Raw genomic sequence first — 12,341 nt, 5'->3', positions numbered from 1 at the left:
AGACAAAGTCTATCTACGTTGCCCAGGCTGGCCTCAAATTTGCAATTGTCTTGTCTCTGCCTACAGAGTAACTAAGGTTTCAGGCATGCTCCACTATGCCTAGCTAAACTTTCTTTTTTTTTTTTTTTTCCCTTAGAATCAAATAATTCCATCAGAAAATGGGAAAGCATGGGGGGGTGGGCGGAACAGCAAAATTGCCGGTAAGGGAAATGTTTTCTCATTTCTTTTTCTTCCAATTTTTAAGACTAACAGGCAAACAAATATCTTCAGAATAAAAAGGATATTTCCCTGAACCATTTTTTTCAATACTTATTCTGGGCTTCCAAAGCTGTTTTCTTTCATTCTTTAGATATTTACTGGGTACCCATTCAGCCCAGCCAAGAGGCAATTATAGGTACTTTGGAGAATACAAAGAGGGACATATGATCCTGTCCCCAGAAATTTACCTGGAAGTCTGTCAACATACATGAATGATCATGATACAAAATAGAATAAGTGCCTGAGGAAAGGTACATGAAAATTATTACGTACTTGCAGCTAAGGAAAACTGGGACTGGTTTCCAGTTTGGTGAAGGCATTGGGGCTGGAGCATTAGGGCAGTCTAGGTGTATGCACCAAACGAAGAAAGACGCAAAACAAGAACAACAAGACATTCGGCCTGGCCGGAGGGAAGAGTATATGAAAGCAAGGATGGAATGTGATGTTCACTGAGTGCTAAGTGCCAGGCACATGTGCTAGAAAGTTTCACATATTTACGGTTCAAGAACTAGGGGAAATGAGTTTGGAGAGGTGGTCTGGAGTGTGATCACTGAGAACCTTGCAATGCAAAACACTGGTTCTGAGGCAGAAGTTAACGAAGGAGTCCAGTTTAGCCCACAGCTTTACCACCTTTCCCTCTGCACCATTCCATCAAGCAGCTCTGCTATGGTGAGAGCAGGAGATCAGGTGATGAAAGTAGGCTCATTCTTATTCTGTCATACTACTATCAAGAAATCATCTGAAGTCTTGCTGGGGCAACTGGCATGCCAAAGACCACCGATAGGATGAATTGTAATTTCTGAAGTACAGCTCACTCCCACCCCTTCCCACCTCTGCTTCCCTGGCTTGGAAAGCTTAAACCTGTTCATTGTAAGCCACAAGGTGGAGATGTCTGGCATAGCAGAACTGAGAGGAAGTCATTTAGTCAGCCTAAGGTTACCATTAACACTTTGAGCCATTGCCTTGAGCTAATTTTTATGTTTGTTTTTTAAGTTTGGTTGAAATGTCACAAATGGAAAAATTAAGTAAAGCGCCCCGGTTAGCCACAAGACTGGACACACCTGGCTGCAAACCCAGCAAAAGAAACTTACTTCATTAGTAGAGAGAAGCAGAGAGTGAAATTTACATCTGAAATCTGCCTGCACTAGGAGAAAGTGCTGAGGCCAAAGGCGCTGTCTGTTTTTACAGCTGTGTCAAGTCTTAGTTCTTACTCTTACCAACACTCAGGAGTGCGGCAAGGGCCCAAGGAAAAATGGTCTCCAACCTCTTCAGCTGCAACTCAGCTCACAAAGGTTTTTAAGAACCAGTTAATGAAATAAAACAAGACCAGATGAGGTGATATAATGAACTTTATTTCCACAGCTAATTTATATGTTTAAATCCCAAATAATATTTTTTTTAAAGTCAGAACACTCTAAATTATTGCTGTGATTTTTGAAACCTCAAATTTAACACTTGCTTTTTATACCAGCTTCACTGATGATATATGAGTCTGCCCCATTTTTGCAATCGTTGGGCTCCTAAAAAGCTGGTAAAAAGAAAACTCTGGTAAAATGAAAGTTCTCCCACTTTTATGAAATGAGAACTCTAATGTCAAAGGAGTTCTTGATTGGAATTCTAATTCCAAAGGAGTTGTTGATTCAAATTTCTGATTCATTAGTTTGCCATTGGCTCTCATGGTTCTTGATCTTACCCACACCAACCCACTCAAAGTAATGGCCTCTAAGAATTCTTTCACATGAGAAAAATCACCACTATATTGATCTGTTTTATAAATTTTACTTGTTATATGAGTTTTCTTACAGAGGTATAACTGAGATGCCAAATAACACAGAGATAGATTTGCAAATTACCACCTTCAAATCATAGGTTTTCAAAGCTGAAAAGAAACTTGGAAATCATGTAGTTAGACCCATCACCACCTGGTGCTTTTTTTTAATGAAGAAATGAGGCACAGAAGATACAAAGAGGAAAGACTTACCAGTCTGGGTGAGTACCAAGCCAGACCGGCTCCATGTTACCTACTACTTTTCTCCAGCCACATGTCCCATTTCTTCCAGTTGTATGCTCACAGAAGACTGAGATTCCCTCTACACACACACAACTCAGATGTGGTTAATGTACTAATGTCTTGCTATACAAAGGGGTCTGTTTATACCATGAGGTTGGAAAAGGCGGGATCAAGTCAATTATAATAGAAAAGCAGTAAGAGTAATTCCTCAACTCTTCCAAATCTTTATTATTTTTAAATCATTGTCTTTTACTTATAGTCTTTATAACTAAATCAGAGCTTGGGCATTTCTCTTCATGAAGGCAGTTTAAGAACCTGTACTATAGGAATCACCTACAACCTTGCTATTCAAAGTATGGCTACCTCCTCCCCTATCCTGCATCATTAGCAACATTAGCACAACCTGGAAGCTTTTTAGAAATGTAGATTCTTAGCATGATGGTACATGCCTATAATCCCAGCAACTCTGGAGGCTAAGGCAGGAGGATTCAGTGACGTAGCAAACTCCTGCCTCAAAATTTTTTAAAAGGATAGGGTGTACAGATCAGTGGTTGAGTGCCCCTGGGTTCAATTCCCAGTATATAAAAAAAAAAAAATCACTTCTCTGACCCCATCCCAAAACCTACTGAATCAGAATCTGTATTTTAATTTTAATAAGATCCTCAGGTAAACTATAGACAGGCACATTAAAGTCTGAGGAACACTGATCTAAAACACTTCCTTTCAGGGCAGCAAATAGGGGGGAAAAAAAGGCTGGATAAAATAGGGGCACACTAATTCCTGTAGGACTGCACTGATGTACAAATGGACCAGAGACTAGTAAATCAGGCATGATTTATCTGATAAATAAGGTGACTTTGAAACAGAATTCCAAGCTGGGCACAGTGGTGCACGCCTGTAATCCCAGCGGCTCGGGAGGCTGAGGCAGGAGAATCACGAGTTTAAAGCCAGCCTCAGCAAAAGTGAGGCGTTAAGCAACTCAGTGAGACCCTGTCTCTAACTAAAATACAAAGTAGGGCTGGGGATGTGGCTCAGTGGTCAAGTGCCCCTGAGTTCAATCCCTAAAACCCCAAAAACAAAAACAAAAACAAAAACCAGAATTCCAGAGGCAGAAGTTCAATTTACTGACTCATTCTGACAAATATTCAATCAATGTTTATTACATAAGCAAAAAACTGAACAAGACAGCTTCCTGCTTTTATAAAGCCTACAGTTAAATAGAAGGGAGATTACACAAAAATAACACAGGAGAGGGCTCGAAATGTTGAATATTGTGATAGAGATGTGAAAGGAAATTCATGGAAGTGGGGGACAATGAAAAGATTCCTGTGGTCCAGGAGTCAGCAATTTATGGCTTACTAAGCTATTCAGGATGGGACAGCTGTGACCCACATGGCTCCAGTGGCCCAACTTCCAGCAGAGTTTAGTCAACAGTGATAAGAAAAACAAGTTCACTAATAGAAGAGCTACTGCGTGACCAAGTGGCTGGCAGTGAGCCAAGGCTTTGGCTGGCCAGAGGGTATCACTGGTCATCATTAAATGGGATGCTGTGTGTTGCCACAGAACTGCATACTGAGAACTTGAGGGCATGTGGAACAGTCAGCTGCATGAATAGCTTAAAGGTTGCTGATTTCACTCAACAGCCAAGAGAGCTGACAAGCGCAACAGTGAGAAAAATGAAAATGGAACTAGAGACAATTACAAAGAAAGTTCAATACTGATTTCAAAATGATGATGATGATGATGATGATGATAATGATGATTGCAGTTAAAACTTTGATACATGTTACCACTTTTTAAGAATGAACAGAAAATGCCAACGGTCTGTTGTCCCAGGGAATGCCATGTAAATGTCAATGAAAATACTTAAGCAAACCCATGTTTGCCAAGCTTCCTATAGATGCAGCTCCTTCAAAGACATATGAGAATCTGAAAAAACCCTCAACCCAGGTTCCCAAGAGGCAACCATCCCCTCCATGATGTAGTCTCAAAGACTACAATTTTACACACAGAATAAACACAAATGCCAACAGACAATAGCATAGGAATGTGTGAAGATAGTTACAATAAATAAAAGTAAAACATGAAGCATGGAAAGAAAGTTGCATATAAGTACATAAAGAAAACACACTACATATTTTCTATAGATAGCATAGGAAAGAGTCTTAAAAGATACACGCCAGGGCTGGGGTTGTGGATCAGAGGTACAGCGCTTGCCTAGCATATGCGTGAGGCACTGGGTTCGATCCTCAGCACCACATAAAAATAAAGATATTGTGTTCACCTATAACTAAAAACCATTTTTTTTAATTAAAAAAAAAAAAAAAGATACACACCAAAATGGAAATGGTAGTTATTTCTTGGAAAGAGATAAATGGCCAGGATTGAGATTGATGATTAAAGAAATTTTAGCCTTAGTTAACACATTTTGAATTTAAAAAACAAGTGTAAGTAAAAACATTTTTAATACATATTAGTGAAAAAAAGCCAAGACTCAGAATAGAGTACATAGTATAAGCCCACCTGTGTCATGTTAAAAGAATATACATTTATATATTTGTATAGAAAATACTAGAAAAATATACATCAATTCTGACCTGCGGTTACTTATGGGGAGTTGAAATAAGAAAAATACACTTGTTTTTTACATTAAGCACTTTCTACTTCTTGTTTTTATTCTATGAGCATGTGTAACTTTTCTAATAAATTAAACCATTTTGTGACCCAGTCAGATGATTCTCCCAAGCTGGAAGATAACAAATTAGGAAATAACAAGGAACTACTAAAAATCAATGGTCTAGAGATAAAACATAATTGCTTCTCAGTCTTTTGGCTACGATCAAGTATGGAGACAAAAACAGACAAAATTACTGTTTATATAATAAATAGTATCCCAATGTTTTGGTTTCATTCTTCTACTGTCATCATACTCCTGGTGACATATATACCATATACTCTCCTTTCTAAGGCTAATTATTAAATGTACTGATGTATGTTTTCAGTGGATATTCTGCTGAAGTTTTCTATGTTGCTAGTGATCGAGGAGCTTGCTTTTTTAGCTCCTGAGAATAGTGCATGAACTGAAATATTTATAACATGATTTTTATATCAGAACTGGTTCACATATTACATTAGTATCAAAAGCAAAGTGTCCTTAAACTGGATTAGTATTTGATTCCCTTCTTTACCCATTCCATCCCTTCTATCACCATGATTTGGGACGTGTAACCTCTCTCCATACCCAGGATGTCCTCACACTGATAAACCACAATAACATGTATAAACACATAATGTATCTGTAGTGTGTCAGTCTCAATAGAGATAGAAAAGTAACACCAGCTGAAATGCCTCTAGACATAAGGCAGCATTTTCACAGAAATCCAAAGCAAGGCCATTCTAAAACAGATAAAACCCCACACTCTAGTCAGGCAATCCCTCACCAGAGTTGTCCAGATCCAGATCTGACATCCAGCACTTACCCCCATGACTCTGCCACGCTGCTCAACATCTTCCCACATAAAATGAACTATGATACGACACATATATTTCCCACTCCGGCCTTCCTGCTTCATTCGGACTAGACACATCCTAGTGGAAGAAGACAGAGAGGCTGTTAGGCATCGTTCACACCTTACATTTACATCAGAGTGATTTTAGCAAAGGGCATCGAATCAAAAAACTGGAAGTGACCTTTTTAAAAAATGTTTATTCACATACAATGCAGACTTTATAAACTGTATTAACCTTAACTGTACAGTTTGATGAATTTTTTCACAATATTATCCATGAAAGCAACACCCAGATGGACATGGGTTATTCAGAGCACCTCAGAAGGCTCCCTCACACGTGGAAGAGACCACATTTAGTTGTGAAAAGATAAGCAAATTTGAACCCTTCATTTTACTGATGGAAACAGGAATCCTAAAGAATAAAAGTAATTTTCCTGACACCACAAAGTCATCTATTTACTGAGTAAAGAACAACACTGTCCCTATAGTAGCCACTAGAAATCTGTGGCTATTGAGCACTTTAAATGTGAATAAATCCAAAGACTTCAAAGATTTAGTCCAAGAAAGAGAATAGAAAATATCCAATTTTTAAAATTGATTTCATGTTGAAATAATATTTCAGATGAGTTAAATAAAATATATTATTAATTTCATTTGTTCCTTTTTGCTTTTAAAACTCTCAGCCACTTAGGAGGCTGAGTCAGGAGGACCCCAAGGATCCCAAGTTCAAATCCAGCCTTAGCAACTTAGCAAGGCCTTACATAACTCAGTGACACCCTGTTTCTAATAAAATATTTAAAAAGGGCTGGAGATGTGGTTCAGTGGTTAAGCACCCTTGGGTTCAATCCTTGGAATAAGAAAAAAAAAAAAAAAAAAACTTAGCTACTACAAAATTTTAAATTACAGGTATAGCTTGCATTGTATTTCTGTTCGATAACACTTGTCTAGAACACAGATCATAAAAAGTATTATAATTACTTTTTTTAAAGTATTAAATTGTTTCACCCACTTGATGTAAATTCCACTGAAAGCAAAGATCAAGCTTTGGTTTTTTTCAACATTGTATCTCCATGTAGAAGACATTCAATAGATATGTACTGAATAACTAAATGAATAAACATAATAAGGCCAAGTTTAGGGCCCTTTCCTTATGCCACATAGCCAGAGGGTTCTCTGCTTATAACCTCATATATGAAGATAAAAGTTATATTTTATTAACTAATAAATATTATATTTAATTATATATAAGAATATAAGCAAGATCACCAACCTCTCAAATTGGTTCCTAATTTTATAACCATACTGATTTCTACTGTCTGTCATTAATTGTTAAGTAGCTACAACAGACCAGTCACCTAAAAGACAATTCCTGCTGTAATTATGGAATGATCAGTCTAAACTGACAATTCTCTCTCTCCTAATATAATTAATCCTGCCCATTAAAATCTACTAGCAACAGCGTGGTACAATGGAACGATTCCAGCCTGGCCTGCCTAAACATCTCTTTTCATGACTAAGATGGAGAAAGAAAACACACTTATCAAACTGCCAAATGACAAGAAGCTAGACAGAAAAACAAATATGCTAGATGACCCAACCATGAGCCAAAAATATTTCAAACAGGCAGTGTCAATGGCTGAAGAACAAATGCAGGGGTACAAGGATAGATGAGACACAACTACCTACATGTGAAAACATCTTACAGGTAAAGTCAACAAAATGATGATGTTGCCTCCCAATTAAAGTGATTTTAGATATAGCCATGGAACTATATCCTCAACATGCAAAGTGAGACTTTGGTTCTACTCAGCACAGATCAAGATCTATTTGGAATAGCAGAATCTACTGATTACAGTTTTGAACATTATATTTTAAGAGACAAAGGATACAGTTAGATGGAAGAATAAGTTCTGGTGTTCCACTGCACAATAGGGTGACCACAGTTAACAATAATATATTACATATTCTATGATAGTAGAAGCAAATGTGACTCCATTTTGTTTTATGACTTCATCCTGTAGAACGACCATGCCAAGTAGAAGGGTCATGACTGGGGTGATGTTCTTTTCCTATTGCTATAGAAACCTTTAAGAACACGGAACTACCTAATGGGGTATTGTTTCTGTAACTAGGATAACAGGACTCTGTTTCTGTAACTGGGTTGACTGGGCTAACTGTGATTGGTTAGGCTTCCCGCCACTTGACTGCACTCTCCTGCTTCTGTAACCTGCTTGCTTGCATTGGCTAGACCCCCGAACATTCCTTTTGCGGTTTTCAGTCTTATAAGGAGCACCCTTGCAATTGTTCGGGGCTGATCAGGGGAACAGCTTTATGTTCTGGTCAGCCGCCACTAGTGTGCTTCAATAAAGGCTTGATTCGATTATACATGAGTGGTCTGGAAGTCAGTTAATGAAACCCCGGGACAAAGCTTTAACTATAACAATTCCAAACAGCTAGAAGAGAGATTTTGAATGTTCTCACCCGGAAGAAATAGTATATATATGAGGTGATGGATATGCTAATTACTCTGACTTGATAGTAATGTAACATATATCAAATTTCACATTAGATCTGGGGCTATAGCTCAATTGGTGGAGTGCTTGCCTCACATGCACAAGGCCCTGGGTTCAATCCCTAGCACCAAAAAAAAAAAAAAAATTACATTATAGCTGGGTGCAGTGGCACACACCTGTAATCCCAGTGGTTCGGGAAGCTGAGACAGGAGAATCACAAATTCAAGCTAGCCTCAGCAAAGGTGAGGCACTAAGCATCTCAGTGAGACCCTGTCTCGGAATAAAATACAAAATAGGGCTGGGGATGTGGCTCAGTGGTCGAGTAGCCCTGAGTTCAATCCCTGGTTCAAAAAAAAAGAAAACCACATTATACCCCTTAAATATGTATAATTATGTGTCAATTAAAAATAAAATAAAATTTAAAGAGAGAAAAGTAGAAGAGATGAAAGGTAAGAAGGCATCTAACTTGGATAAAAATAGGAGAGGGGCCTTAAACATAACAGAGAAGTGACTAGACCGTTTATCCAAGAGTGTGAATTAAAACCAAGGGGTGGGCCATAGAGGGAGAAAGATTTACTCAATATTGAACAACAAGATCTGAATGACAGCTGGGCATGGAGGCTCATGCCTGTAATCTCAGGGACATGGGAGGGTCAGACAGGAAGACTGCAAGTTCAAGGGCAGCCTCAGTAACTTAGAGAGACTCTGTCTCAAAATAAAAAACAAAAAGGGTTGAGGATGTGGTTCAGTGATTAAGTGCCGCTGGGGAGGGGGAGGGGGAGGGGAGGAGGAGGAGGAAGGAGGAGGGAGGAGGAGGAGGAGGAGGAGGAGGAGGAGGAGGAGGAGGAGGAGGAGGAGGAGAAAAAGAAGAAGAAGAAGAAGAAGAAGAAGAAGAAGAAGAAGAAGAAGAAGAAGAAGACGACGACGACGACGACGACGACGACAACTTGAATGATAGAACAAACGACTGACCTCAAAAAGTAGAGTACTTGCCCATTACTGAATAAATGTTTGTTTGGGAACACAGCTCACACAGGAGGCTGACTACCTGATCTCTAATGTGATTCAATGTTACGATTCTTTATTTGTAACCTCTAAATGTGAACCCAATTAGTGCATAAGAAATAACACTTAGAGACAATAATGAAACAAGTTATGGAAAAAGACTGGCCTACTTTATATGATACAGGACATATTCAGAAACAAACTGGGGAAAGTTCAACAGTCCTTTCTCACAAGACTTTTCAAAAAGTTAATCAAATCACTCATGTCAGTCTCTCACCTGAAAAGACACTGTGTGTTTTGATGCTTAAGTGTTGTCAGAGGCCAATTCATCAACACCAATAGTGAGGTAATGGAATTCTTCATTTATTTGAAAATTCTGTAGTTTGTTAATACACCTGCCCTCTGAGGTTTAAAAGGCATGGATTTTTCTCAGACCATAAACTTTCTAACTATATCAACATGGGGTGAAGTGTTTTGGGTTTCACAGCACAGCTCATTCATAGCTCTTATAGATAACAGTTGCTCAAATGATTGAAAAGATAATACAAAGTAAAGACACTCTCAAGAAGGTGACTGACAATTCATCCAATGAACATAACTGAGCTCCTACTGTGTGGAGGTATATGACTGGTGTGGGTATTTCAGTGACGGGTAAAGCTAGAACCCAGCTTTCAAGAAGCAGTTTGTCTCCTTGGGGAGGTAACGTATGCCACATGCAAACAGCCCTAAAAGACAATGTGATAAGTATCCCAGGAGAAAGTGCAATGGAGTTTAAGAGGATTATTTTTGACTGGGATCAGAGAAAGCTTCATGGAAAAGGAGACATTGTACCTGGGGCTTAGAAGAATAGCTGAAGTTGGATAAGCAGAGACAAAAAAAAAAAGGGGGGTGGTGGGGGGGTGGTAGGGACTTTCTAGGACTGGGGATATAGCTCAGAGTTAGAGCATTTGCAAAACCTTGGGTTTAATCCCCAACACTGGCTTTCCAACAAATAGAATATTAAAAGCAAAGGCAGGGATATGGAAGAGGTCAGCACATGGTAAGGGAAAAATGAATACCTAGATGTGTGGGAGGGCAGGTTATAGGAAACAGGAAAATGGATCTAGAAAAGTCATGAAGGGTTTGAAATGTCCTACTAAGAAAAAGTCTAAGACTAAGGAGACCAAGGTGAGCCACTGGAAGAAGAAATGTAGTAAGAAAGATTTTGACATTCAAAACAGATGAGAGCAAATGAAAAGTTAACCCTTTCTTCCCAGCCTCAGCCCTGCAATTAAATATTAATGTCACCAGGGCTAAAAAATTACAACTTTGGTGAATATTTGCTTTAAAAGAACAATGGTAATCAGAGCTGTTGATCCAAAAACACTCACTGAAGACAGCACTGCCTTTTGAGAGATACTAAATCAGCAAAGTTTGTTATAACTGCACCTAACAGTTAAGAAAATATGAATTGAAGCCTGTAAATGCAAGGAGGGAAAATGTGAATTACTACTAAAACAATGTAGCAAATTAGTTTGATGGATATTTGATTGATACAAAACACTTTCAAATATAAAGCTCTAGAGCAAAATTTCAGCTTAAGTTTTAAACCAAACCAGGAGGGGGATAGGGTTGTAGCTCAGTGGTAGAGTACTTATTTGCCTAGCACACATGAGGCACTGGGTTCAATCCTCAGCACTACATAAAAATAAATAAAAAAAAATAAAGGTAATGTGACCATCTATAACTAAAAAAAAAAAAAATTAGGAATCATTTCTTCTAACAACAGCTAGTGTGCTAATGATTCCCATGAATTCTAGGAAAATAAGATCCAATCCTCAGGGCTGTTCAATCACCAGCACTATTCAGTTATCTAAAAGCTCAATTAATTTTTGCCCTAAGTTTGTGAATCACATTCTTTATGTAATGAAGGACAGAAAAATAGTCCTATTGTGAAGAACATTTGTGTTTATCCCGTTCAAGGGAAAAGCAGAGCTGAAGGTTGGGCCCACAGCTGGACAGCCAGCCTCCTGGGAAGTCCAGACAAGAGGCTGAAGGCCAATTCCTAGACTACTTGACCTTGAAGCTTATCACAGTCTACTCCTTTCTCTGTTAACAACTGTTGTGAACAGGTAATATGTGTACAAGGTAATAAAAACAAAGTCTCCTTGCTACTTTCCTCCCCCAGCAATCATAGTAACTAGTTTCTTAGGAATCCCTCCTGGGTGAATACCTACTCATCCTTTTACATAAATGGGAAGCTTCTTTTCTTTCCCTTTTTTCACAATGGCAACGTTCTACATACATTATTTTTACATTGAGAAATACCTTATATATTATCATATAAGATGGAAGTGAAGAGAGCTCAATTACAACTGTTTCATCCACAGATACCACAGTTGTCCCAACGGAGTCTTTTATGAACACCAGAGATAATAGATTTTTACTAATTTACAACAATCGTTAAGGTAACATCTGATCTAGGCTAAATTCAGTTCATCTGCAAATTTTCCTATTCTAAAAATGACTAAAGAAAAAAAACTTAAATAGTAAAAATGAACAAGAGCTATAATTAACAACAAAGGCAACTGTGTGCCAGACACTAGACTAAGGGCTTTGGACATGTTTCATTTAATCTTTATAATTCTATGAGGCTACTATTTCCTACAGTCTCATTTCACAGCTGAGAAAACCAAGTCCTAGTAGCCCATTCATATGTCAAAGCTGAGGTCTGAACCTACACAATATGATCCCACAGTCATATTGTGTTTGCCTTCTTGAACAACTAGAACAAACCCACCAGAACCCTTTTACTGTATTTTTTTACTTAATCCTCACAAGGGCAGTAATTTAAGTTTCAAAACAAACATCACATTAGAAATAGCATATCAGAAGAGAAAAGACTAGCTAACTTTAGGCAAGCATGTCTATAACGACAAAATATAGCCAGGCATGAGGGTGCACACCTGTAGTCCCAACTATTCAAGAGGGTGCAGTAGGAGGATCACTGGAGCTTAGGAGTTTGAGATCAGCCTGGGCAACATATGAGACCTTGTCTCAAAACAA

At 38.4% G+C, this 12,341-nt stretch overlaps 1 protein-coding gene across 2 annotated transcripts in view; it reads right to left on the bottom strand.

Moving 5' to 3' along the window:
- The window catches only part of LOC107138635 (ubiquinol-cytochrome-c reductase complex assembly factor 1), a 94,088-nt gene that overhangs the window by 37,953 nt on the left and 43,794 nt on the right, over positions 1–12,341 (bottom strand). For both annotated transcript variants that reach the window (XM_048811068.1, XM_015481303.2), the window contains exon 7: positions 5,749–5,857. In XM_048811068.1, coding sequence (XP_048667025.1) covers positions 5,749–5,857 — 109 coding nt within the window. The remainder of the gene's footprint in view (positions 1–5,748; positions 5,858–12,341) is intronic.

This window comes from Marmota marmota, unplaced genomic scaffold (genome assembly GCF_001458135.2).
Source record: "Marmota marmota marmota unplaced genomic scaffold, marMar, whole genome shotgun sequence".
NCBI lineage: Eukaryota > Metazoa > Chordata > Mammalia > Rodentia > Sciuridae > Marmota > Marmota marmota.
This window is presented reverse-complemented; position numbering and strand designations above follow the sequence as displayed.